At 47.9% G+C, this 27,998-nt stretch overlaps 1 protein-coding gene across 6 annotated transcripts; it reads right to left on the bottom strand.

The window, feature by feature from the left end:
* Position 1: 1 nt before the first annotated feature.
* Positions 2–27,980, bottom strand: SLC31A1 (solute carrier family 31 member 1). 6 transcript variants are annotated; one of them, XM_054084250.1, is made up of 5 exons: positions 27,834–27,980; positions 5,152–5,310; positions 2,517–2,589; positions 1,960–2,128; positions 2–1,318 (listed from the first exon to the last, which is right to left on the bottom strand). In XM_054084250.1, the coding sequence occupies exons 2-5, from the start codon at positions 5,263–5,265 to the stop codon at positions 1,117–1,119; spliced, it is 558 nt and encodes a 185-aa protein (XP_053940225.1). In that variant the 5' UTR covers positions 5,266–5,310; positions 27,834–27,980; the 3' UTR covers positions 2–1,116. The 6 variants fall into 6 exon arrangements, with proteins under 6 accessions (XP_053940225.1, XP_053940226.1, XP_053940227.1 ...); XM_054084251.1 differs by lacking the exon at positions 27,834–27,980 and adding an exon at positions 20,036–20,127; XM_054084252.1 differs by lacking the exon at positions 27,834–27,980 and adding an exon at positions 18,658–18,783.
* Between the last annotated feature and the right edge of the window lie 18 nt (positions 27,981–27,998).

The raw sequence follows: 27,998 nt of genomic DNA, 5'->3' as shown, positions 1-27,998 counted from the left end.
GCATGATTATTAAGACAAAGAGGAGTATTTTGGATCAGGAATAGTTTTTAATCAGCTCAAACTGCTCTAAGTTTCACCTGAGATGAGACTGAAGCTGCTCTAGTCCTACCTTTTCTTTCTTCTCTTCCCCAAATCTCACCTTCAAGGGAACGCACTTGTTTTATTTCCTTCATCTCTGTCACAAAATGCCCTCTGCACACATTTTAACCTTTAGTGCCACCAAATTGTTACTGAGCTCCTGCCTCATTTACAGAACCAGTTCCAGTAAACCAAATGTTGAGCTTTAGGTCCGTTCTGGTGCAATTCAACGGGTTCAATGGTTTATTTATAGTCTTTTTGCCCTGTGAATACGCAATTGTCTTCCTGTGTCTACTCCATCCATGTCCACAATTGGGAACTGGAAGCAGCCAAGCCCAAATGTCACTGGAAGCTGAGGAGAGCTGCTGGGTGCTTTAAAAGAACAGCGCGGGCGTGGAGGACAGACTCATCCAGAGCCCCAAAGCACACAGCTCACACTTATGTCGAAATATCCCTTGCCAGAACACACCTGAGCGTGTCTGATGTGCAGCACCGAATCTTCCTCAGAGGCTGAGTCCTTCTGCATCAGAAGGCATCATTGGCCCCAAAAAGCCACAATGCCAGGGAGATCTCCTCCCTGGCACCATGTACATTGAGAAAAGTAAAATTAAAATAGCCATTATTTGCACACATAGGCTCTGTTGGCAGCTCTGATCGTCGCCTACAGTTCATAAAACCCTCACAGATGAGCATTTCAATTTAAAAATAAAATGCTTTCTTTTGTTTTTAAAGAATAATTTCTACATTTCTGTCAGCCAACTAATTTCAATCACAGCATAATCTAAGAATAAAGCAAATCCTAGCCAAGAACGGCTACCAAGGGACCCTCGAGAGTCAACCCCACTGCCAGCCTGCAGCAGGGGTGAGCAGCAAACCCCAGCTCCTCACAGTCCTGTGTCCCATCTCAGAACTTGTGGTGAAATCCATTTGATTTTCTTGTTATTGTTTTCTCTTTCAGCTTAGGAATGATCCAGTCCTCATGATGTCTGCACTTCAAGGGAGCGGTGGGGTGGGGAGGCTTCTGGGCAGTGTCCAGAGTTAATGGCAGTGCTCCGTAATATCCACAACAACTGCCTTTTTCCAGCTGAAGAAGAAATAGCCCGTTCCTGCACCTGCCGCCACGGCTATGCAGAGGTATCCATTGTACGTCATGAAGATCAGCATGAGGAAATAACTGACGACAACTTGGATGATATGCAGCACCGTCTGCAGGAGGTGAGGGAAGCTCAGCATCTGCTGTCTGAGAACACAAAACCCAAAGGACAGTCAGCACCTGCGAGACACAGGCAAGAAAATGCACAGCCCCAAAGAGAAACCTTGGCTCATAGGCTGACAGGGTGCCAAGGTGGGCACAGAATGGCAGAGAAGAGAACAAAGTAGGCTGCAGACAGCCTTCTGCATGCATCTGACACTTGTTACTGTGTCTTTCCCCAAGGAACTGACTGATAATGGAGAAGGCAAGGAACTTGCTGGGAAGACAAAACTTTTAGCTGAGAAACAGACTTCTACAAGGTCATTTCACCTTCAACAAGCACAATGGCTTTCCTGAGTAGAGGCTCTGACCACCTGTCAACACAAGGATCCTAACAGGGGCACTGGCTAGAATAGCCAAATTCTGTCCCTGGCAACTCCCCAAATGTGTTCCTTACTGCTCTGGAAAAACCCAAGCTTATCTCACTCCTTGCTGCTTTCCTCCTTTTGCCCCCATTCTAAAGGGTGGCCAAGTGGCCCAAGCCCAGTGTCCTCCAGTGCCAAGCAGTGTCCCAGTCTGGAGTCAGGATATTTTGCAGAGAGTAATATGGGCTGTGTAAAGTTTTTTTCTGTCCCAGTTTTCGCCTCTGTCAGCAGCTGAAGAAATCCCTCTTAGTATGAAGTGCTTACCCAACGGTTTTGTGTGTCTCCATCAAGATGGTGCCATTGGGACCTGGCACTGGCATGGAGTTGTAGCGAATGCTGACTTGGGATTTACGGAGCAGACACTCTCGGGCGATCTTAAGGCCTTCGTAAAACATGGCCAGAAAGAAGACAGCCACAAAAGCACCAGCCATTTCTGACAAGAGAGGAAACGTTATTGTCTCTGTACAACAAAAGATGTTTGCTTCAAAGCACGTCAGAAGAGACGCTGTGTGGTTCAAAAGCAGCATTGCACTGTGCTGGGCACGGCGTGCACGTGTGTACAGAGGGTAAATGTGAAATCCATCTGTAAGCTAAGTAGAATTGCAGCCACAAAGTGAAGCCAGCAATTGATTTTGCTGGTAAGACCAGCCAAGTTCTCAAACTACACAAACACCTCCCTTTGTCTTTCACCCCACGGATGCCATTTAAACCAGGCTGAGCACAGCGAACCTGCGTTTTTCGGCATAAATAGCAAGGTAATTCCCAAAACATGAATCGATTGCAAACGTTTTGTTTGGACTGGACAAGACAGTTTTACTAACCTCCAGGAGAATTGATTATAAGTCCAGAAAACAGCAATGGCACATTCTCATAGCTGAAGTGGAAAGTCATTGCCTGCCCAAAACATAAAGAACATCAAGATGAGCCCGAACAGCTCACCCTGAGGTGGAGCTCACAACAAGATTAGCAAAGGTTTCCGTATTACAACAACAACTTGGATCATTTCAGTTGGTCACCAAATACAACTCGAAGAAACCCTGCAGTAAATCTCATGTAACACACACGCTAGGCATCGTTAAAGATGCTCCAGGTTCTGCTTTGAGCAGGCAGCTCTTTCAGGCAGTGCCTCTGGGCAGAAGGCACTAACTATCCTTCCCAGTATCTGCCACAGAGAAGCGCCCTCTCCTGGCTTTTGGAGAACCAGAAGCAGTCAGGGACTGGAGGTTTCTCTGTGGAGCCCCTCCACGCCTCCTGGGCTGGGGTACAGGGCCTTTCTTCTCCCACCTCAGCCTCATACGCACTCAGATGGACAGGGGCTCGTCCATCTGAATCCTCTGGTCCCACCCCACACTGTGCCAGCAGGTACTGTCTCCCTGCAGAACCCCTAACATCCTACGGGAAATACACTGGTACAGCAAGGAGTATTATATACAAATGAGGAGCATGGCTTCCTCTGGGTGGAAATAAGGGCTCTGAGCCTCAGAGTGGATGCTGTGGGAAGGGGAGATATCAAAAATCCCCGTCCAGCTTAAGTTCATAGGATCAGGTGAATACATTGCAGCATAGCATGCCTTGGCCGCAGCTGCATACGGCGTTTTCACAGACAAAGTACTCACTAAGCTCAAGGAACTTGTCTTTGAACTCCCTCATTGCTTAACTAAGTTTTTTTGATGAAAATCAGAATTATGGTTTATTTCAGCATCCATAAGAATGAGCATTATTCATTACCCTCAGACCAGAAATCACTGTAAAGCTGCTTTTAGAGAGTACATCCATTTTTTACATTAATTTAATACCTCTACATTTCAAACAAAACTCCCTCAAACCAGTGTGGCAGCCTACGTCCATAAATGACAGCTGAAACAGAGCCTGTTTCTGGGTGAGGAATGGGAATATGGATCCATTACCAATGTATCCAGTCTGTTCTCTGGGATGCTCTAACCACCTGCTTCCTTCCTTGGCAGTTTTATGTGTGAAGTTAACTCTGAGTCTTGTGCGACTAATCACTGTGTTCAGTTGCAGGGTAAGGGAGGCTCCTCCAACTGCAGAAGTATGAGTGTCTGATGCTTGTAAAGAAATGCTGCTTATATGAATTATAGAATGGTTTGGACCGGAAGGGACCTCAAAGCCCATCCAGTTCTACCCCATGCCATGGGCAGGGACACCTCCCACTGGATCCGGTTGCTCCAAGCCCCATCCAACCAGGCCTTGAACACCCCCAGGGATGGGGCAGCCGCAACTTCCCTCGGCAGCCTGTGCCAGTGCTTCACCACTCTCATGGTGAAGAAATTCCTCCTGCTGTCTAGTCTAAATCTGCCCCTCTCCAGTTTATACCCATTGCCCCTCGTCCTACCACTACAAGCCTTTGGAAACAGCCCCTCCCCAGCTTTCTTGTAGCCCCTTCAGGTACTGGAAGGTTGCTATAAGGTCTCCTCGGAGCCTTTTCTTCTCCAGCCTTCTCCCAACAGCCTGACAAAGCTGGACTGCACATTCCACCAGCACTACTGGGCTCCGTACAGGGCCACACGCACAAAGGGGAAGGCTGCTGCAGTCCTCCCTTCTGCTCTGATATTGTTTGCAATGCAAGCAGAAAGCAATGAAAGCAATGATTCTTGATTCTTTCTTTGGGGCACATGGCTGGCAGGTACATTTTAACCAAAGGCTTGCAAAATATATATTCTTATTTGACATGGAAATGCACGCTCTGTCCTCTCCTTTCAAAGTTTAGCCACAGAGTATCACGTTTTAACACTTCAAAAGTACTTAGAAAAGAGAGAGAAAGCTGAATTCCATAGAACTGGCTACACACAATGACATGGACCCTACAGCCATCTCCATGGAAACTTTGGTCAGGACCTCTGCGCAGCTTCAATGATGCCAGTATGCACAAGCCTGAACTCGTTTAAATCGCAGCTCGCTAGAGCAGCAGGATTCAGGGCCAACACAGCCTTAATGCCAGTGTGGCAAAGAGTCCTGGTGGCACTTTGCCCCTCAAACTGAGGAGTTGAGGAGGAAAAGGACACTGAGGTTGGTCACCTGTGGGTCACTCTATCCATCAGAATCCTCTCAGTGCCAGTTAAGGCTTTTGCCAACACCAACAGTCTTGCAGAACTCCATGCACCTCAGTCTCTGGAAGAAAAATGCTCACTTTGTATCTCTGCCTTCAGCTGGACAGAGAGCAGACAGCGGACTGGCTGCTGGAGAGGTTTCTGCAAGACAAAACTGTTTTGTCAAAGGATCTCCAGATCTCCAGCTCTGCAATGCATCTTGTGTTGCAGAACACCTCCTTCACCCCAGAACGGCCACAGTGAGCTCTGTGCTTTAACTGGATCGATCCATGATTTTCCAAAGCTATGTTTTGTTTCCCATTCTCAAAAGCATCACCTTTACGATGACAAGTTACCCTGAAGCACAGACAAAGAAACACTCTCAGGTCAATTACGATTTTCCACTTACCATCATCATCATGTCAGATCCATGACCATGTCCTGGGGCTGCCGTTGAGTGGTGATGTTCAGGAGGATGCGTGGCTGGCAGCATGGAGCCGTTCGTGGGGTGAACGTGAGACATCTTTCCGAGAAGAGATGTTCAAAAGGCACGTGGAAAAGTGGGACCCTGAAAAACAAAGGAAAACAAATAAGCAACAGCACTTTTCTAAACAGAAGATGGTTTCTGTACTGCTACTGCAAGAAAAAACGCTCTAAGCCACTGGGAACCACTGCCTCTGGATAAGCTTCTGGAGTATCCTCGTGTCACTCTGACTACAGAGAGCACACAGTGAAGTGAGAGGGACAGCCTAGAGGAGGTGTGTCCCTCTGAGCTTTACATCATCATGTTGATGTGCCATCCCAAATGCTCTTGCCAGAAAGGCAGCCCAATCTGATTGAGGTGGCACGTGGGGACAAGCTCTGCATAAAGGAACATTTCTTATCAGTAAGAGGAAAGAAACCAAATCTCTTCTCAATTGCAGACATGCAAAAGGCAAAAATATCTCAAGCTCCACTTAAATTGTATATACTAAAGGGTCTGAATAGAGATTTTCTTTTAATTGACAGTTATGCATTTTAATGGGAACATGGTTAACAAAGAAATTATGTTAGGCAGTAGAGGGCTGATTACCAGGCAAAGGTCTGCACTAGCCATGGGCAATCCAATTTCATTTCCACGAGCTTTACATTGTCACATCTTCCCCTCTAATCATATTACCCACAATGAGAGGAACACTCAAAAGGCAGCCAGCTGCAATCCCTAATCTGGTTACTACAAATCAGAAACGTCTGGACAGGGTCCATTAAAACCAGAAGCGCACCTTGCCGTTAGATGTGGGCATGGATTCTGCAGCCCAGCACAGCCTGGGAGGGTACCTGGATCATTGCTGGAGGGAAATGAAAGGTCCCCAGGTGGAAACAGCAACAGGAGAGAAAACAACCTGAGAATACCAGACAGCCCTGAAATGACAGCCCCCGTCAGCATGGCAGAGCCAGGCAGAGGCAAACCCAGCACAGGCCAAGTGAGGTGGCACTGAAGAGCACCTTATTGCTCTCTAAAACTACCTGAAAGGAAGTTGTAGAGAGAAGAGTGGTGGCCTCTTCTCCCAAGTGACAGGAGACAGGACAAGGGGGAATGGCCTCAATCTGCACCAGGGGAGGTTCAGACTGGATATCAGGAAAAAATTTTTCCATGGAAAGGGTCATCAAGCACTGGCAGAGGCTGCCGAGGAAGGTGGTGGAGTCCCCATCCCTGGAGGTGTTTAAAAGACAGGTAGACGAGGTGCTCGGGGACATGGTTTAGTGGCAGATACGAATGTTTGGACTTGATGATCCAAGACATCTTTCCAACCTGGTGATTCTATGATTCTATGATAAATAAGCACCACCACCACTGTCCTAGAACCTGTCTGGAACACTGTGTTCCCTCCCAGTCTAGTCCAGTCCTCAGGTGAAATAAAAAACAAAGTACAGAGACTTTATCCAATTAAAATTTAGAAAAATGAGAGGAGATGTACTTCTTCCCCGATCGATCACCAGGACTGTCTGCAACGAGGACAAAAGTGGGCTTTAAGCTAAAAGTCGGTGTTTGAGGGGATAGGTATGAATATATTTAGATTGGAGAGGGGAAATGAAACTCTACAAGAGCTTTCCAAACTGAAAGCAGCACCAGCAAACGAAACCCCAACTGTGAACCAGTTGATGGAGCTGGTTCAGTTTGTGACCTGGAGCTGGTGATGCGGCCATGCTGGAAGCAGCGCTGGCCTGGGATGCAACTGCCAGCACAGCCCAGGGGACCCTCAGTGACAGGGGCACTGCAAAAGGCTCTGGAGGTAATCTAAAAAGAGCAATGAGAAAAGTTAAAGATTTGGGGACGACAAGAAGGAAACTAAGTCAGTGGTGCGGGGGAAGAACTTGTAATCCCTGAAATTAATGCAAGGAAGCACCTGTAGGCGCCCAATACCAGCAGTACCCAGGGAGGGTGTTTCTCTGCGTTCCTGTGCAGACAGAGGATCTCTTATCACATCAGACGAGTTCAGAGGAACACTTAATAGAAGTTAACTTGTCATGTAACCTAATGGTGCTGACTAAAAGCAGAATGTATTCCTTGTGCATATTTCTGCTCCTTCTGCTCGCCCCACCCCTGATTTGTGCTTAAATATTAAGACCAGAAAAAATAGCTCTCAGAAAAATGTTCCATGGGAAGGAAAAAGGAGACACTAAAGAAAGCAGCAGCTCCTCTGACATAGCACAGCATTCCCAATTATACCTGCAGAACAAATAGTGCTATTTTCATATAGCATGGCTTTTAGGATTGTACTGTTTGAGAGAGAAAATGTTCAAGAAATGAAGTCCCAAAATCAAAACACTTGGAAAGCGATCCCCTGCCAAGACACACAAACTTCAAACTGTCTTTTGGAGAAGGGAAGGAAGAAGGACAGCCAAAGCACCACCATGGGATCAAAGGGAAGTGAGCTGCAAGAGCAAAGAAGTAGCGTAAGAACCTCCCCTCTCCCCCAGACAAAATCTTGTGTCTCCCTCTTCGGCTTTCTGTTGACGACACATTGCTTTTGCTTCGGCTACAATACTCTCGCTACTGCCCAGTTCGATTATTTATTCACTGTAGGTTCTCATGCTCCCATCAAGCTCTGCACGTTCCAATACGCTCCACCAAAGCCCCGGCTGTTTACCAGACTGAAAACTCCCTTTGTGGTGGGGTTGTGTCCAACTTCTTACTCATTTACCATCATTGCTCTTCAGAAAGGGACAAACAAGGGATGTGTCCTCTCAATATTCACAGTGCATTAACAGCCACAGAGGTCAGGCGTTCACAAGGGGCTGCACATGGACAGGCAAGGTCCTGGGACAGGTTATAGACAGCGTGATGCTCACCTGGGCCACTGCTTCCCACCCCGCTACACAAGTGCTCCAATGGCAAATCCACCCCCTGCTGCAGTTACCAAACACTGAAAGACATTTTACACAATCTTTTGGGTGGGGAGGCCCTGGCCCAGGTTGCCCAGAGCAGTGGTGGCTGCCCCATCCCTGGAGGTGTTCAAGGCCACATTGGATGGGGCCAGTAGCAACTGGATCCAGTGGGAGGTGTTCCTGCCCACGGCAAGGGGTTGAGACTGGATGGGTTTTGAGGTCCCTTCCAATCCAAGCCCTTCCACAATCATAGAATCATAGAATCACCAGGTTGGAAAGGACCCACTGGATCATCCAGTCCAACCATTCCTAACACTCCCTTAAACCATGTCCCTAAGCACTTCATCCACCCGTTCCTTAAACACCTCCAGGGAAGGTGACTCGACCACCTCCCTGGGCAGCTGTTCCAGTGCCAATGACTCTTGCCATGAAGAATTTTTTTCTGATATCCAGCCTGAACCTCCCCTGGCGGAGCCTCAGGCAATTCCCCCTTGTCCTGTCCTCAGTCACTTGGGAGAAGAGGTCAGCTCCCTCCTCTCCACAACCTCCTTTCAGGTAGTTGTAGAGAGTAATAAGGTCTCCCCTCAGCCTCCTCTTCTCCAGGCTAAACAACCCCAGCTCTCTCAGCCACTCCTCATAAGACTTGTTCTCCAGCCCCTCACCAGCTTCGTTGCTCTTCTCTGGACACGTTCCAGAGCCTCAACACCCTTCTTGTGGTGAGGGGTCCAGAACTGAACACAGTACTCAAGGTGTGGTCTCACCAGTGCCGAGTACAGAGGGAGAATCACCTCCCTGGACGTGCTGGTCACACCATTTCTGATCCAAGCCAAGATGCCATTGGCCTTCTTGGCCACCTGGGCACACTGCTGGCTCATGTCCAGTCAGCTGTCAACCAGCACCCCCAGGTCCTTCTCCTCTGTACAGCTCTCCAGCCACTCTTCCCCCAGTCTGTAGCACTGCACAGGGTTGTTGTGCCCCAAGTGCAGGACCCGGCATTTGGCCTTGGTAAACCTCATCCCATTGGTCTCGGCCCAGCGGTCCAGCCTGTTCAGATCCCTTTGCAGAGCCTCCCTACCCTCCAGCAGATCGACACTTCCTCCCAGCTTAGTGTCATCTGCAAACTTGCTGAGGGTGCACTCAATGCCTTCATCCAGGTCATTGATAAAGACATTGAACAGAGCTGGACCCAGTACTGAGCCCTGAGGAATCCCACTTGTGACTGGCCTCCAGCTGGAGTTAACTCCATTGACCACCACTCTCTGGGCCCGGCCATCCAACCAGTTTTCAACCCAGGAGAGTGTGCGCCCATCCAGGCCAGAGGCTGACAGTTTCTGAAGCAGAATGCTGTGAGAAACTGTGTCAAAGGCTTTACTGAAGTCCAAGAAGACTACATCCACAGCCTTTCCCCCATCCAGTAGTCGAGTCACTTTGTCATAGAAGGCGATCAGGTTAGTTTGGCAAGATCTGCCTTTTGTAAACCCATGTTGACTGGGCCTGATCACCCGGTTCTCTTGTATGTGCTTCATGATAGCACTCCAGATTACCTGTTTCATGACTTTCCCCGGCACTGAGGTCAGACTGACAGGCCTGTAGTTCCCTGGATCCTCCCTGCAAGCCTTCTTGTAGATGGGCACAACATTAGCCAGCCTCCAGTCTATGATCAATCCTATGATCATTAAAAGGATGGGATATTAAGTACCATAAAGGGAAATACCCAGGCCAGCCACTGCATATCTTTTGTGTTACTAAAGGTAATCAGCACGTGGGGGAACTCCTGTTAGAACATAAATCACTTCCAGTGGAACACCCCAGTACAACCAGTCTGAGTTACAACTTCGGAGGTCTCTACCTGTGCCTGTGGGTAAGAAATACTGCCTGAGGCAGCAGGAGCAGCAGGTTAATATCTCTGTAATATTTCAAGCTGCAAATCTCTGGTTGGCTTTCGCAGACTCTGAAGGGACTGACATGGAGCTGTGCGTATCAGCTGAAGGGTGCTGTTTTTAACAAGCTTGACTCCATACCTGGAGGGAGAAATCCACACGTACACGTTTCTATTATGGCAATTTCTTTAAATAGGTTTAGTCCTGTACAAACTCAGCCCTTCAGCAGCAGGTATTTCTGTCTGAATGGGTGACTTGATCTCTCACCTCCGGCCTGCTCCACGTGTTTGCACAGAGAGAGGCACTGGGGTGCATTCCTGGGCACGCCCTGGCGAGGGGAGCTGGGAATGACGGCGGCTTCTCTGGTGCAGGTACTGCAAAGGGTTCGCACACCAGAAGGGTTCAGACCTCAAGGTGCACCTGCCTCGATCCCGCGCTGTCACCAGGGTCGCACACAGCTATTTTTTGTACTATGTAGAAGGCTGCTGCTCAAGAAAACAAACAGGGTGGGACAGGAGAAAGGAATGAGGAAACTCTCCCCCTCTTAGCCCCATTGTCATGGATCAGAGGAGCCACAGCTTCCATTTCATGACCCCTCAAGTTCTTAAGGAAAACGGCATGACTGGAGGCTACACACAGTTCTTTTCTTACTTTTAAGCCACCATCTTGGAGAAGGACCCACCTCAGCAGTCAGGCAGGCTCTGTTCAGACACAGGGTTCTGCCCCTCTACTGCAATTCCACCTTGGCAGGAGATGCGCAGCCAGGAGCCGGATCTGGCAACAATAACTGTTAGCTCAAGCTCAGCATTGGGACTTCCTTTCACCCTCCACAAGCATTTAACCCTCACACACAGAAGGAAGCCACATTCGCAACTCCAAGACACCAAGAAGGGGAGGAAAGACAGGTATCCAACACCAGTGCCCAACAGAACCAACTGGTAAAAGAGCTGAACCTGCTGAGATGCCAAATGCAAGGTGTTCTCAAGCAGGTCTCAGCCATAGGACAACTGCCATTACACACAACAACTTCCCAACCTATTGCTTCTGTCCTGGAAACAGTTAATCCAGAGCCCCGCCACTTCACAGTAAATCATGGAGTGTTTCCGTGGCAAACAGCCCTCCAGACACCCAGATATACCTTTCAGTGCAGAAACACAGGACATGCAGAAACAGGACAGGTTATGGGAAGGATCCGCCAAGCTCCCAGAAGGTACTTAACAAGTCAGCTCAGTCTGAAACACGGTGTGAGAAGAAGGCTTCATTAAAGTCACGTCCAAAAAGAATGAAGCTACTTTCCAAATCAGAGGTCTAACAGGATTAGCCACAGAGCCCTAAATCAATGCCTATTAGAGCAGCAAACTCCTCCCTTCAAAACAGAGCCTCATCTTTCCCATCTCACTTCTGCAAAAGCAAGAAACAGAACTAATGCCCCTCGCTCTGCCCAAAAGGATCAAAGCCTTACAAAACACCTCTTCAGTCTGCTTTACACTGGTTACTTGTGGGAGAGAGTGCTTGCTGCAGTGGCCCAGCAGTGGGAAGCACACTGGCCACGCTGACGGGGCTGGCTCCTGCCCAGGAGACTCCGGACTTCTGTCTCGGCACGGCTAGAGGGATTTTTACCCAAGGTCCCTCCACCAGAGCTTGTGGTAGCAAGCACAGGCTCAGGAGGTTCCTGGTTCCTCCCCTCTCCTCAACAAGGAGTGAAAAAGAACTGGTAAGATTTACAGAGAATCCAAATGAAAGCGCCCAAGATAAATCCAAGGGAAAAAGGTTAAAAATACCAAGTTGGAAAGGCAAAAATCTCTTGCACATCGCCCACATCTCAGTCCTGCAGGACACCAAGGAATGCTATACACAATATAAAACACATAAGGAATGGCAAAGACAACCAGAAGTTATCTGTGCTCTACTTACAGCAACGAAGCCGGCAGACTATTGGAGCTCCGCTGGCTCCCAGCTTGTGGTCTCAAGCCCAATCCTTTTCTTTTTTTCCAATGCTGTAAATGGAGGTGGGAGGGGAAGCCGGGAGCCTGCAGACACTACAGCACTGTTCCCTGCCTGCCTGCGGTCTCCCCTGAATGGTCCAGGCTGGTCATCACCAGATTTCAGCACTGCTGCGAGTTTATTCAGTTTCCTGGCAAACTTCACAACTTTAACTGCTTCCTTTCCAAATGGGTGGACTTGTCCCGACTCCTCCAGGATCCCAGGCTTAGCTCCAATGCTGCTTAAAGGCACAGCTGAGGGCCAGACGGATCCTACCTGCTGGTATTGCAGGGGTGTCCGCCAATGCCAGCCAGAGCCCACCTGGGACACGCTGTTAGGGACAGACACACTTTACGGATATGAGGAACAGAGTTCACTCCTCAGTAATGTGAAATAACATGTTTTACAGATACACACTGTTGTTCTCCAGTGCCAGAACTCCTCTTGAAGCTCTCTCAAGCAGCTCCAGCAATGCCAGGCAGGAACTCAGACACACAAGGAGGGACTGTGGTGTGCCCAGCACATCTTTTAATTGCACACCTCTGGTTTTCCCTTGCGCAACTCCTGAAGGAGCTCTTAGTGCTAAATTAGGAATCTTAAGGGATGCTTGCAAGGTCACAGCAGAACTGTGTGGCTTGGCCTGCAAACGTGTCACCACCTCAGAGTCCCAACCAAAAGCCTTTACCAGCAGTTTAACGCTTCCTAAAAGCTCAACACCCCAGAAGGGGGAAGATAATGAGCAAGAAGAGAAGGGAACAGCTTGGGAGAGAGGCTCCAATATATTTTGAGGGTAACGGTGTCAGGCTGCATGAGTTTGTATTTCCTGGGTTTTGTCCATGACCAGAGAAGCCTGCAAAATCAATTCAAGCCGGATCAGCAGGGCCAAGCAGGAAAACACACCATGTGACAGAGGGTGCATTCTCCCTCGTCACCTGTGAGCAGAAGGGACACAGCCAAGCTATTGACACAGATGGGTTTCAGAAGCTTTGGAAGGAAGAAGACAGGTACTCTGGAGGACATCTAGCCTGAGAAGCCAGAGAGTGGAGTGCAGGGAGTGGAGAAGGATGGGCAGAAAAAGAGCTGAGCAGGGCTACAGACAACATCTTGTGTTCAGCTTCCAAAGGGCATGATGACGGGCAGATCATGACATGCAGGGATGGAAGCAGTCAGCAGAGACGTTGGAAGGGAGACTGCCAAACTGGTAGCTTGTAGAGACCAGCTCTCCTGCAGCTACCATACATGATACAAGCAGAAGAAAGGGCTTTTAAAAATAACCTACAGGCTGTTAGATGTTCATGAGTGTGAGAGCCATACAGGAGGACTGATCCTCTGTCATCATCTCATCAAGGGTCACAGAGTAGAACCATTCCAGTACAGCCATGGATGCTGAAGGTGATGATAGAGAACGTGGCTTCTCAAAAACACTCCTTTTTCTATGAAACGTGCCCACAACTGATCAGGCTAAGACAGACCCTCTCGCAGGGACACCCCTCAACAAACCCTTGAGGCAGAACATGGGGAGAGCGGAGCAAAGCCTCCTGTCACCCACACAGAAAGGCTGGGGCTGAAGGACCAATCCAGAGCCCAGTTCAGGTTCTCTGCAGCACAGCCAGACCACATGGCTGAGGCAGTAACACCACCCCTTCCCTGCTGCCTGAGGGAACTCCCAGTGGGTCTACAGGGCTTTGCAAAGATCACGAGAGATCCCTGCAAAGTGGAGTCATTTTGCTCCTTTCTGACACTTCTCTGAGCTGCAAACCTCTATACCCCAGGGCTCCTGGCTGCCACCATTTGCTTATTTTCCTACCAGATTCTTGTGTCTCTCTCCCACATTGCACACTTGAACCAATACACACTTCTCCTTCTCATCACACAGCTGCTCCATGCCCAGGAGACAAGGCTGCACCCTCCTCATGCAACCATCACACCACACACATGGACACGGCAAAAAAAATCAAGTGGTCCAATTTCAGACAATGGATTCCAGTCGAGATGCTGGCTCACCCAGGCTTCCTGGAGCTGCACATTACTCGGCAGCTTGGTGCACTTATATACATTAAGCAACTTTTAATTAAAATGAAGATAAAAAGAAGTTGATAAAGTGAGCACAATCCCCAGGCCGAGAGGAGGGGCCAGCGCTCTTCCTCTCAGCACGGCCACAATCACATCCCTTTGATGGAGTTTATTTCCATAACAGACTTGTCTGGTCACCTTCTGTTGGAGACCCTGCTTGATCTGCTTCCCTAGAAGGGGAAGGTTATTCCTAATCTTCCAGCTTCTGCAGACTCCACAGGAAATCTCTAAATCTTTGAAGAAGAAGAAAAAATAATTAAGGACAGGCTGTTCCTTACAGGACAATGCACCGAATTTCATGAAGCAGAGCCCATGCCATTATGGAGAAGAGAAGGCTCTAAGGAGACCCTAGAGTGACCTTCCAGTACCTGAAGGGGCTACAAGAAACCTGGGGAGGGACTGTTACAAAGGCTTGTGGTGATAGGACGAGGGGCAATGGATATAGACTGGAGAGGGACAGATTTAGACTAGGCAGAAGGAAGAATTTCTTCACGATGAGGGTGGGGAGGCCCTGGCGCAGGCTGCCTAGGGAAATGGTGGCTACCCCATCCCTGGAGGTGTTCAAGGCCAGGTTGGATGGGACTTGGAGCAACTGGACCCAGTGGGAGGTGTCCCTGCTCATGGCAGGGGGTTGGAACTGGATGATCTTTAAGGTCCCTTCCAACCCAAACTATTCTAGGATTCTATGATTCTACTAACAGGCCCAAGGAAGTGAAAGGCAGCAGAGAACAATCCTGCAGAGCAGAAAACCTGGGACTGTAAGACTCATAACATCGGAGGAAAGGCTGAGAAATGATGGCAAGAGATGATTACAGACAGAGAAAATGTGAAGTTAGGTTAGCTGAGCAACAGACTCCTCTCCAGACAAGCTTTCTGCTCAGCCTTACTGCAGCTACAGCTGCAGGAAAAGCAATAAATAAAGAATACTCCAGAGAAGCATGAGGAGTCCTTGCCAATGTTTTGCTGGCTGTAACTTCACTTCTGCTAGAGAAGTCTGGCACTTGCTGCCCATGTTCAAGCACATGGAATGTACTCAAAGCGGCACGCGGAGCTCCAGAGTGACACTCTATCATCTCACAACAGGTCCCAAACTCCATCAAGCTACAACCTGGCCATTATACCAGATACCTGTTGTAGGTGCCTTCCGACCTAACTATCCTACCCTGTTCCATAATGGTGCCTCCACTTGTGCTGGTGCCTCTCATCCCTTGCCTCAGTGTAAAGTAAGATTACTTCCATGCTGACCTTCAGCAAGAAGTGACAGAATCAACACCATCACTCCTTGTTTTGTCCCTTTTTCTCAAAAACTCTAGGTCAACAACACAGGATGGGGTAAATCAGCACAAGAATCAGTAGGAACTCCCCCATCTACAAGAGAATTGTGGACACATTCCCACACAGCCTAGTGAATGCTCAGTTTTCCTTTGACAGAAGAACTGCAATCGTCGAGACCGATCCATGTCACCAAATGTTGCGCCAAATCTTGGGGTCACCACCTACATGCACTCGGCTGTTTGGCAGACATTGCCGAGCACACATCTGTCCCAAAATAGTGGCTTGAGGGAGTTGTTTTTGGGTGAAGGACAAGATGCTGAAAGCTATCACAAGGCTGAGGACGGCTGGTGAACTGTGGCTCTTGGCCACACAAAGGATGGCCAGGCAGGACACAGCAAACAAGGTTTCGAGAAACAGATGTCAAAGACTATATGAACAGAAGCAGTTGACTACACCAGTAATAACCTGCTACCATCCTGATAAAACACAAGGACTTTCAACCCAAGTCAGCCCAAATTAACCCCAAGTCCCCAGTGGGACACTCTGAAAGGATCTGAGGTTCAGCAGTGGACAAGCACGGTTGGACTTGATGATATCAAAGGTCTTTTCTGACCAAGTGATTCTATGATTCTATGAGCACACTCCACTCTTGGCCATCTTTCACAGCCCCAGCCAGAGAGAGTACTTTAAGCTGAGCAAATCACAAATGCCGTTCAGATTGCACAGCTTGCTTGGCCCGCAGCCTCCCACCTACCGACCAGAAGCAGGAGGCCAGGAACAGACATGCCAACTGCAAGTTGGTTTTTTTACTGCTAACAAACACCAATAAATATGCTCAGTATTAAGAAAGGCAAGATGTTAGGTCAGCAGACAGTGAACTCAAACGGAGACAAAGCTGGCACCAATTAAAAGCGACTATGATCATTTCAGTAGCTCAGAGTTGGCCTTGTCATCTCCAAGTATCACAAAACTTTCCCCTTTTTCATGTTACTGCTCCAGCTTCAACAGAAGAGGACTCACCTCCTGCCAGCTCTTCTCACTAGGTACGGACAAGGACACACAAGTGTCGTGTCAAAGCCAGGGCTGCTCAGTTCTGCAGCAGGCTGTGACTGTTGCACTCAAGAGGTGTGACTTGCTGTGCTCAAGCCCATCACAAGTGCAATTTCTTCCACTCGCTACGTAATGTGCAGTATTTCCCCCTCCGCTCCTTGTTTTCATTTCTCTACTTCTTTCACCACTAGCCTTTTGGATCCTACATTTGCTCAGCATTGTTTATTCTTCTCCTCCCTGCCTAGCCGGATGAAGCAGTCGTCCCCCTGTTCTAACACCCAGCAGGCATTACTGGAGAGCAGCAGAATTGAGGCACCTCAAAATATGCAAGACCTGAGGAGCAAACACCAGTCCCACAGCTCCCAAACCAGAGAAGATACTGTACAAAAGCTGGCTCAAACACTCATCTTGAGAGAAAAGCACTGCATTAGAGTTGCCAAAACTGATGCTACAATTTCTTTATAAAACACACAGGCTAAAAGGTTTCCACAAAAGCTTGGGAGACACCAAAACTTCCTTATAGTCAATACTAGCATGAATTCAGAGCTAGTACTAACAAGTTTCCATCAAAGGCGATTTCCAGGAGGCATCTACAGAAGCTCTTCAGCACTCAAAGACTCCTGCAGCAATTATCACAGGACAGCAGCCAGCCACACCACTTTATCTTAGCCCCATCTCTCTTCCTTACAACACCAAGGGTAACACAGTAATCCACCCCTATGTCACAAAATACCCAATGTTCGGCATCCAGGGAGCACCAGCCTCCACTTCCCCCAGGGACTGGGCTGTGTTTAGGCAGAGACACAGCAGAACAGCTCGAATCCCACAGGCGTTATTGCGCTGCTAGAGCAGCCAAGCGCCAGCTGCTTACCGTACACAACGTTTGTTCGGTCAGAAATCACTGAGGACCATCCCACTAGGAACTGCTTGGCACTAGCTTGTCAGCTGAAGGAAGCTGCCTAACCCTCCTCCTTCCCGGTGGAGAGGAGCAGGACAGCAGCGGCGAAGAGGAGGCAGAAAAGAAGGGCCGTGTGACCCATATTTTCCAAGATTATGCAACTTCTTGAATAAATAGATACTTCCTTATCCTCGGCAGCTGGTTCTGCTGATACATTACACAACTAAGCACAAGAACGGTGACTGGGGAGATGCAATCCATGTGGCCAGGGAGCAGAAAACTCCTGCTGCCTCACTGTACGCTGAGGAACAAGTGGGGCAGAGTCCTCAGCCTTGCGAGACTCTTCAAAACCTTTTTAATCTAAAAGACATTCATTTTTAGAACTGTAACTTGCAAGATATGTATTCTGCAAGATTAGATAACTTCTGCTTCCTTAAAAAACTCAGGCCTAGTGAAGAACTTCTTTTCCTATTTTATATACCCTAATCAAGAACAGCTTCTAGCATGTATTCTACCTACAACAGACTTATTTTAAATGAAGGGAAAACTTAAATATTAAAATGACAAAAAAAAAGCTAACCCTTTTGTGCTGAAGCAGTGAATATGTAAGGAAAACTATGGATAGGTCAGAATGTAAGACAAGGTACTACTTACAAGTTAATATCTGATAAGCCATTGCTATGTGGTTTGCCGAAGTGGGAAGGACACATACAAGGCTGAACAGTATAAACAGCTCTGACCAGATTTATTTAAAACAGTGCCTTCTAGCCATAGGCTCTGTACGATTGTAAAATAATCCCAGGAGACACAGCATGAATGCAGGATTCAGCAGGTGCATTCCCAAATACGCCAGCAAAGGTTTCCTTGGCTGCAAAAATCCAATGTCACTCAATGTCCCCTAAAATGCATTGCCTGGCCTTTAATACAGGTGCAAGATTACTGATGCTATCTAGCAACATCATAAATACCTTTGTCACTCATAGATAAAACTAATGCCGAGGGTAATAGAATGGATGGCATCGGTTTATTACAGGCATCATAAAAGGGAGCCTAAAGTCCATCGACACAGATGATTCAAGAGACTCACAGAAGATTCCCAGATCTCACCCTACTTGCCCTTGTTCCACACGTCACCACAGAAGGACTGTGGTTAAGATTTTCAGTCACTGAAGGAGACTTCGAGGTCACCTAGTCCGCCTTCCCTCGAGGGAAAGACCATCACTTATCCACTCAGACTCAGATCCTGCACGTTTCATCATGAGAACCCTTTGGCAGAGAAATCTCCCCAGTGAGCTTGGGCAGCAACTAAGGCATGGCCACACAGTGATAATAAACATAGCTCTAAGTTAGTGGATCAGCTGGTAACAACCTAACTGTGGACACAAACCTGCACACGCGGAAAACGAGCTCATTTTTCCACGCTGGCAGTTCTTCAACATCGTAACCAGACTTAGCCCAGAAAAGTCAACCTTTGTACAAGTTCTGAACTGGCCTTCCAATATGTACTGAGAACCTGGACAAGGAGAAAACCAAACACCTTAGTAATTAAAAATCCATTCCACGTCTGACATGAAACATCCTAGTTTGAGCAACTCGCATACATTTTCCCATCTCCAGCACAGCCACACACTCATCACAGGGTTGTACACTGGCTTCCACCACATGTAAAAGCTGCTTTGAATAACAATCCCAGGAGCACATTCCACTCTTTTCTTTTCATATTTAAGTAGTTATTTGCCTAAGGTTACTCCTCAGATGTCTGTCCATGTGCAGACGCAGCAGCGTTTTAAGGCGGCCACTCAACCATTCACCTCCCCTGGAGCCATCACGTTCCAGCCTGTGCCAGACATTGCCGCAATAGCCAAGCGTTGTTGATGTCAGCTCTTACAGGAATACGCTGGACTTCTAATTCCTACTCTGGTGTGTCAGGATCACCTTCTAAATGTGGGCTTTTCACCAAAGACTTAATAGTTCACAACACTGACTTTATAAGATACTCATGTTTCCCGTTTGCAGAAGGGAAATGAAAGTGTTTGTTTCATTTTGTTTTCATCTACAACTCTCCTTCAAAACAAAAGCTGTTCTACTACAGCCCAGAATCAAATTCATTTGTGCTTCACTTGTTCTGAACGCCCCTTGTTTTGAGAAGCGTGAGCACAATGCAAGGTAGAACACAGGCCATCATGGGGGCAAAACCCAGGCTTCAATTCAGCCCAGGAAGTCGAGCTCTGCTTCGTCAGAGGAGAAATATACATCACCAGAAGCACTTTGCCACTCTTGCTCCGTGATCTCTGGTAACAGCAAGAGGATGGAGCATGTGACACATAAATATCTTCCAGGTAGTAATGCAAACACGTGTAAGGGTTCAGAGAACAAAGCCATAGCCCCAGTCCAGAGAACACAGCACCTCTACATTTCTGCTTTGGAAACGCGGAAATACAATCCCACCTTCACGCTTTGTTAGCTCAGCAAGGTGGAATCTGCAGTGTCAAGAAGGTAATCAAATTCTCACTCTCTGGGAAGGAACTTGCCTTTGGGAGAACCTGGCCTCACAGCACACTTCTGACAGGGCTGCCTCTAGGACATGGAAAATTAGAACAAAGAGATCCATGCATTTTTTATTTTAGTTACGAGTGACAATAAACCACTCCAAGAAAGAGCTTTGAAAACTGCCACCTTCATCCGGCTTCCAAACCCATGCACTGCCACAGAGCTGTCAATCCAGAGCAGAAATGATTCAGAGCTAAAAAAAGCTGAGTACTTACTATTCCAGAAAAAGGTTTTCCATCAACTGCCTCTAGGAGAGCAGTCTTCTCCAAACAGGCAACAGGTCTGAGACGGAGCAAAGTTTCTAAACTTCCAGATAATGCTGACAAGCAGAATGCACGTCATTATCTGTATGAAAGGCTAATCATTAACTACTGTATGGATTTAGCTATGATCACTTTTACTCCGCTTTAAGCCCATTTATTGCTCGACTTGCAACCTATTTCAAACCAGACCCATTATCCACAACATGGTTGGTGGGAAATATAAATATTCAGCCTCTCCCAGCTGTGCAAAATCGGAGCAAAGGCTGAAACGGCAGGGCTTTCTGCTATGTTCTACTTGGGGTGAAACCATCCCTCACAATATTGACAATCCCTATTGTTACAGCCAAAGATTTCATGACCCAAGATAAATATTTACTGCTCGGACTACGCAGCCTGCTGGAGGCAGATGCCAGGATCAGACCAAGGACTGGGATGCTCACACACAGACCCACAGGAACTCCTGAGCTTCCCTCATTAGATCTTTGCAAAAATGCAGGGAGATTTTAGAACTCCCTGACATTCTCATACACAGTAAATGTGTGGCAGGGATGACTTCCAAAGACATGCAAAATACATTTCAAATATTAATTTCTCTGTCAGAGAAATTAGCGTTTTCCTTGCTTTGGGGAACTGTAACAAAACCAGCTTAATTTCCTTCAGTATCTACCCCATAATGAAGAATCATGCTGCTTTCAAAGCTCTAGGCCAGTTTTTAGGAGCTTGAGGGAGTGGGGAAAAACAACTTGGCAGATAAATTGTGTAGTAATTATTCAATAGTGTGCACAAGCCCTGATGGGGCAGCCGGTGCTCTGACCTCTCCGAGCAACGAGCCAGTGTCTGCAGTTGCTGCAGAACAAAAAACGTGACAAAGGAGGAAAAGCAGAGCCGTGCTATGCTCTGCGACACAAGTGGCATCGTTGTAGAGGCAGCAGTTTGAAGCGAGATCAAAAGCAGGAGCTGCACAAAAAGGGATCAGCTGATAAGCAGTGCACATGATTCCAATATCGTGAGGTACTGAATGGTTTTACTTCAAGAATTCAGGAAATAAAGGAAAGTTTTTTTAAATTATTTTAAACGAAAGAAACAAAACAGTTAGAATAAAGGGTACGAGGCTTTACTATCCATATAGCAGGCTACCTTGTAGATAAGACCCTCTATACCTTGGATTAAGTGAGCAGCACAAAAATGGCTTTACAAATACAACAAACCTGTAGCAGGAACATGAGGGCAGTTGTAGAACTCCCAATTGACTTCCACAGAATGACAGAACCACAGAATGGTTTGGGTTGGAAGGGACCTCAAAGCCCATCCAGTTCCAACCCCTGCCGTGGGCACAGACACCTCCCACTGGATCCAGTTGCTCCAAGTCCCATCCAACCTGGTCTTGAACACCTCCAGGGAAGGGGCAGCCACCACTTCTCTCGGCAATGTGGGCCAGGGCCTCCCCACCCTCACAGAAAAACATTTCTTCCTAAGATCTCATTTCAATCTCCTCTTTTTCAGCTGAAAACCGTTCCCTCCCATCCTATCCCTGCACTCCCTGATTAAGAGCCCTTCCCCGGCTTTCCTGGAGCCCCTTTCAGTACTGGAAGCTGCTCTAAGGTCTCCCAGAGCTTTCTCTTCTCCAGGCTGAATAACCCCAACTTTCTCAGCGCTTCTTTTAAACTGTTTAGGCTTCGATTTGATACCGGTAACAAATTCCTCCAGCACACTGCAGTCACACCTGACATCACCTTAAACATGAAGGTTCAGAGATCCTGTCTTATTCCAAGCTAATGAAGGGCACCAAAGTCAATGGTAACTGGATTTGTAGAAAACTCTCCTGGCAGAGAACCCAGAAATCATGACTCAGTCTCCTGTCAAATCCATTAGACCAGGAGCTGAGACAAACAAAGGAACCATAAAAGAGGCAACCGAGAAAACCAGGCCAACACTGTGGGCTGCATTTCACTTCCACAGTATTCCGAGGCTTGGTGTGTTCCTCAGGAGCTTGCTTTTCTACTTCCCTTATCACTTTGATGTGCATGGGTTGACTCACCATATCGGAAATACTCATGGTACCTCAGTGCCCTCCCACGGAGCGCTACACTGACAGCAGCCACTGCAGCCACTTCCCGAGGGCTGGCGGAGAATGAACCAGGATCGTCTGCCTGCTGGGAGTGCAGGCTTTGAGTCTGCTCCGCGTTTGTTAGTGTTTTTCTTTCCCAAGTAAAGGATGCAAGCTTGAAAATGCAGTCAAGCTGTGACAATACGTCATCAAGTCTCTTTAGTATAAGAGAAGTTAATTGAGGTGGTACCTGATTAATGGGATCCCTGGCTCTCCGTACAGCTTCCATCCCGACATGGTACAGAGGAACCCAGCCAGGAGGCTGAGCTGCACAGCGCAGAGGCCAGGCACTACACTGGGACGGCACAGAGCTGCTCCAGTTTTTCCATGCAGAGGACATTCTCCATTTGAAAGAAATCAGACAAGGAGCAGGCCGGGTCACAGGGATGAGCATCTCCATCAGGAGGCTGAAGCCATATCAAATCGCTGCTTTCCAAGCTCACAGAGGGGCTGGCTTGCCGGCTGGATAACGAGCATTAGCTTGTGAGCTCAGTAAGCACACGGTATCTTTGAGCCAGCCTGAAAGTACTTTTTAATCCTCCAAATCCAAGTCCAATTAAATTATGTCTAAAGAGAAAAAAAGCCTGGAAACGTATTTACCACACGCACTCCTTCCCCCAAGAAGACACTCACTAAGTGTTTAAAAACAGCCAAGACTAAAGATGATCAGCTAAATATATCACAAAGCTCATATTCCAAGTTCATCAGCAAAGCGAGATTTGAATCCTTGATAACTAATGGGCGTCTGTGGGAACAGAAGGCTGTGTTCAAGTGAAGCCACACTCATGGAGTTCAGGAGAGAACGTGGTGTACTGGCTGCTAGTTCCATAGCAGAACACCTGTATTCTTCCCCTAGTTTTCTTCCTGCTTCTCAGCTTGGTATCAGGCCGTGCAAAGCACCCAGCAAGAACAGAAGATGCGGAATCACTTACACGCTGGCCCCATGATCCGGAGCTACAACGGTCTGATACATTAATTTAAACATTAGGGTGAACAGATTGACAGGCTGAAAGAGTTGGCGTAGTTAAGGCTGGAGAAGAAAAGGCTCCCAGGAGACCTTATAGCAACCTTCCAGTACCTGAAGGGGCTACAAGAAAGCTGGGGAGGGGCTGTTTCCAAAGGCTTGTGGTGATAGTACAAGGGGTGATGGGTATAAACTGCAGAGGGGCAGTTTTAGACTGGACATGAGGAATTTCTTCACGATGAGAGTGGTGAGGCACTGGAACAGGCTGTCCAGGGAAGCTGTGGCTGCCCCATCCCTGGAGGTGTTCAAGGTCAGGTTGGTGGGGCCTTGGGCAGCCTGAGCCAGTGGGAGGTGTCCCTGCCTGTGGCAGGGGGTGGAACTGGATGGGCTTTAAGGTCCCTTCCAACCCAAACTATTCTATGATTCTGTAATTATAAGCATGTGCAACTTTTCACACAGATTATAAACTACATCCACATCTGCAGTACAACAATGCCTGTGGGATGTCTCTAGTATTAAACCTGTGCGCAGAGAGAGGGCAAAAAGACAATTTTTAAAACATCTTCTACTCAAGCCGTCGCTTTAGGTAGCAACCACAGGGACTTGAGCGCAAAGGAAATCAACAGAAGCCTTGCAGACATGGGGAAAAAATAACCTGTTGTGAAAGCTATCTTGGGAAGATGACATCAAAGACTGTGGAAATAGAGAAGGAGGACAAAGAAGAGGTATTTCACCACAACCTCCCACTTCTAGCTTGGCTTCTAAAAGAAAAGTTTATTTCCAGGTTTTAGAAAGTTAATTTGTAGTGCAGCAAAACAGGAGCTTAGTGTGTTTACAATAACCAGTCCCATTATTCCCTGCATTAGCTTTCAGCTGAAAAAAAAGCTAATAAAAATATGAGTCTTGAGTCCCCTAGGATGCAACTAGGGACACTTCCAGAAAATCAGATTGAAACAAAAGTCAATGGAGTAGATTAACTAAGATTGGCTTTTCCAGAGAAAAGCAACATGAACTAAACTGAGTGGTTTTCATCCTTCCCTAAGGAAAAATTGCCAAGACTCCCAGTATTTTCCTGGCAGACTCCTGGAGAAGTTCACACTGGCATTCTGCTTCAGCTCAGCTCCACAAAATTCTGCTGCAGATTCCTGCTAACGCCCAGGGTGACCTTCAGCCACGTGTGGAGAGGGCAGGTCTGCAGAGGCATGAAACGATCCTCTTGGACAGAAGGGTCTCAACAGCAAACCCAGAGACCAAAGAGGAAAGAAGAAAACATCATGTTTTAGTTCACAGGATGAAGTTTCATCTTCTTCCTGACCCAATGTCGGGAAAAAAAAGAAAAAAAAGAGGAGAGCTGAAAGCGAACTCCTTCAGACCACGACTCAAGATGCTCAGATGCTCCATGTGAATATGGCAGATCTCATCCACGTGTACCAGAAGACTGTTCAAGATCAGCGTTCTCAACACTTTCCCTTCCCAAGCATTAAGCTTTTGTTTCGGGATAGACTGTCTCACCAATCCAACACTTGAAGTTACACTGTAGGGGGGTGAGCGAGACAAGGATCCCTCCCATCCTTTTTTCAAAAGAGAAAAAAAGAAAACACCGAGTCCAAGTGCAAGGCACAGACTACACTTCAAAACAAAAAGCAAATATGCAAAAGTGATGTGGAAAGCTTATTTAATTCCTTCTCTCGACGGGCTGGTATTATTCTAATTCTCAGCCTCATTAGAAGCTGCTCTAGATTAGAAATCTGATTTGAAATTAAAATAATTCTTTGTAGCTTCCAAAAGCAGCAAAAACCCAGCAGACAGCAGCCATTTAAACTTTCTCAGTTCTCAATACAAAGTTGTACGGGAGCTGAAATTCCTCCACTTTTATTCTTCCAGGCAGTGGAAGAAGAAAAAACCTGCTAACTGCAGAAATGTTTGTGTTGGCAGCAAACAGCACCTTTTTAATTCAGTATCACGGAGCACAGTCAGCTTCACCTGCACCCTGTTAAGAAGCCAACACAGGCTTAAACAGCAATATTTACACAACATTTCCAGTGCCCCCCTTTTTCATGAAGGATGGGAAAAAAAAGTGATGTATTACCCAAAGCTTGATTAATGCCTCAGGAAATATTGCATCATAAATTGTATGAATCGGGACCAGCCAGCTTGAAGCCAGCTTACCCTGAGATCACATTTTGTTACTAGCAAAAAAATACTGCAAAAGCTGTGTTTACCTCGGGCTCAAGCAGAGGCAAGTTCAGATCAAACGGATTAAAGGCAAATTTAATAAATACTTGTGATGAGAGTTTAATCCACCTTCACACAGAATGCCATAAGTGTTCTGAAGCCTGGAATTTGAGTGCAAAAGGGAAAAGTGGCTGGGAACTCACGTGGAACCACGAACCCACTGCAAACTCAAATGCAGAACAAGGCTATGGACAAAGCTTAAATAAAACATAGAGGTGGCTAAGACAAGGTTCAGCTGTGCCGCTTGGCCCCAGCGCTGCAGGACGGACTTCCACCAGCTCCCTTCCTGCTTTACCAACATCAAGATTGGATCCCATGTGGAAAAGCACCCTCAGCTAAGAACTCATTCACGGGTCAGGAAAGCTTGATTGCACCGGAGCTCTTAAGGTTTTGCTTCCAAAAGTACAAGTTCAACTTTGTGCTGAAAAGAAAAGTTGGGTGCCGAGATAATATTACCTGTACCCAAAAAATCCTAAATTTGAGTGCAACACTAGGATGTAGCCACATAGGTCCTCATCATTTAAAACATATATCTTGATACACATATTTCTTGATAGAAAAAGGAAAGGAAGCAAAGCAACAATCTATGTCTTCATCTAAGGAACAAAGGACCCGCATCTCCTATGTAAAGTTCACGTCCACCAGCTTTATCAAGACAGGGACAATCCGCTCCCATTAGGAATTCACACCAAATTACTGCATAACTATCCTCTCTGTGTGTTGCTTTGTGGTTTTTTTAACAGAAGAAAGGGTTTCCAACCTTTACATGTTTCATTTTAAAATGATCACCCATACTGCAATGAAAAAAGCACCTGATACTCCATTCTAGCCTCGTCCCTTCAGGAGTAAAATCACCGATATCCCAGCTATGCTGTTTTCATTGCAATCACACCCCCAATATACTGCAGACGCAATGCTACAACAGATCTGGCATCTTCGTGCTCCAGTTCAAAAATCCTAAAAGTTACTATTACTGCAGAGGGGAGATTGAGATGAGATCTTAGGAAGAAATATTTTGCTGTGAGGGTGGGGAGGCCCTGGCCCAGATTTCCCAGAGCAGTGGTGGCTGCCCCATCCCTGGAGGTGTTCAAGGCCAGGCTGGATGGGGCTTGGAGGAACCGGATCCAGTGGGAGGTGTCCCTGCCCGTGGCAGGAGGTGGAACTGTATGGGCTTTACAGTTCCTGCCAACCCAAACCATTGCATGTTTCCAGGACTTCCCATCAGTGCCAGAAAATACTCAAAGCCAGGAAGTTTTTCAACCTTTCTTGCCATTCTGCTCTCTCTTGTACTCTGTTTTTCTGCATTTCAACATCATCTGGCTTTGAAGCACTGAATTTCATGACAAGGCAGTTGGTGTCATAAAGCACCCAGGGATATTGGCTTTTCAATAGGGAAAACCCCAAAAGAAGAGGGATGTTTCTCAAGCTAGAAGGCAAAGGTAGAGAATCACTTAATGACAGACAGCACAGGAGTTTTTAAAAGCAATAAACAACAAAGCACAGAAGATCTACTGAGGTTGGAAAAGACTACTAAGCTCATCAGCCCAACCTCTCTGTGCCTACTAAACCATGTCCCCAAGTGCCACATCTGCACAGTTTTTGAACCCCCCCAGGGCTGGAGACTCCCCCACCGCCCTGGGCAGCCTCTGCCAGGCCTTCACCACACTTTTCATAAAGAATTTTTTCCTAATATCCAGTCTAAATCCCCCGTAAACAACTTGAGGCAGTTTTTTCTTGTCCTTGGGAGCAGAGCTCGGCACCCACCTCATCACAACCTCCTTTCCAGCAGCTGCAGAGAGCGATGAGGTCTCCCCTCAGCCTCCTTTTCTCCAGACTGAACAGCCCCAGGGCCCTCAGCCCCTCCCAGAACCGCTGTTCTCCAGCCCCTTCCCCAGCTCCGATCCCTTCTCCAGACACGCTCCAAACCCTCAATGTCCTTCTTGTACTGAGGGGCCCAAAACTGAACGCAGGATCCGAGCTGCGGCCTCACCAGTGCCCAGTGCAGGGACACCGATCCCTCCCCTGCCCTGCTGGCCACCCCCATGGCTGCTCCAGGCCACGATGCCGGTGTCCTCTCGCCCCTGAAAGGGGCTCCCTTTCAGCCGCTCTCGCCCCGCACCCCCGGATCTTTTTCCTGCGGGCAGTTTTCCAGCCGCTCTTCCCCAGCCTGGAGCCGCGAGGAGTTGCCGTGACCCCAGCGCAGGCCCCGCACCGGCCTCTCCCCGCACAGGCCGGTGGCTCCTGCCGCCCCCCCGCGGGTGACACCGGCCACGGGCGCCTCCACGGCTCAGCAGCACCGGCCTCGCGGCTCCGGGTCCCAACAGCGCCCGGGCCCCGGCAAAGGACACACGGCCAGAAACAGGCCCGCTCAGGGCCTCCCCCCCGCACCCGAGGTCCCGGTCCTGGGGGGGACACGAGGCCGCCTGACCCCGCGCGTCACTCACCGCGCGCCCACCACGAGACGGCTCCCGCGACGGACACGCCCCTCGCGACAGACCACGCCCTTCATACTAAGCCGCGCCCCTTCCGACAAACCACGCCTCTGATTCGTGTCCTCTGAGCCCTGACCGCTAGGCCCACGCCCCCGTCCGCTAAGCCACGCCCTCACG

The sequence above is a fragment of the Cuculus canorus genome, chromosome 19 (genome assembly GCF_017976375.1).
Source record: "Cuculus canorus isolate bCucCan1 chromosome 19, bCucCan1.pri, whole genome shotgun sequence".
Classification (NCBI taxonomy): Eukaryota; Metazoa; Chordata; class Aves; order Cuculiformes; family Cuculidae; genus Cuculus; species Cuculus canorus.
The sequence above is the reverse complement of the archived record's forward strand: the minus strand, read 5'-3'. Positions and strand labels throughout refer to the sequence as shown.

Coding starts and splice junctions, on each gene's coding strand:
- SLC31A1 (XM_054084250.1), bottom strand. CDS start 5,265: ATGTCTCACGTTCACCCCACGAACGGCTCCATGCTGCCAGCCACGCAT. Junction 2,129..2,516: donor TATAATCAATTCTCCTGGAG/GTTAGTAAAACT, acceptor CTCTCTTGTCAG/AAATGGCTGGTGCTTTTGTG. Junction 1,319..1,959: donor GAGACACACAAAACCGTTGG/GTAAGCACTTCA, acceptor TTGTGTTCTCAG/ACAGCAGATGCTGAGCTTCC.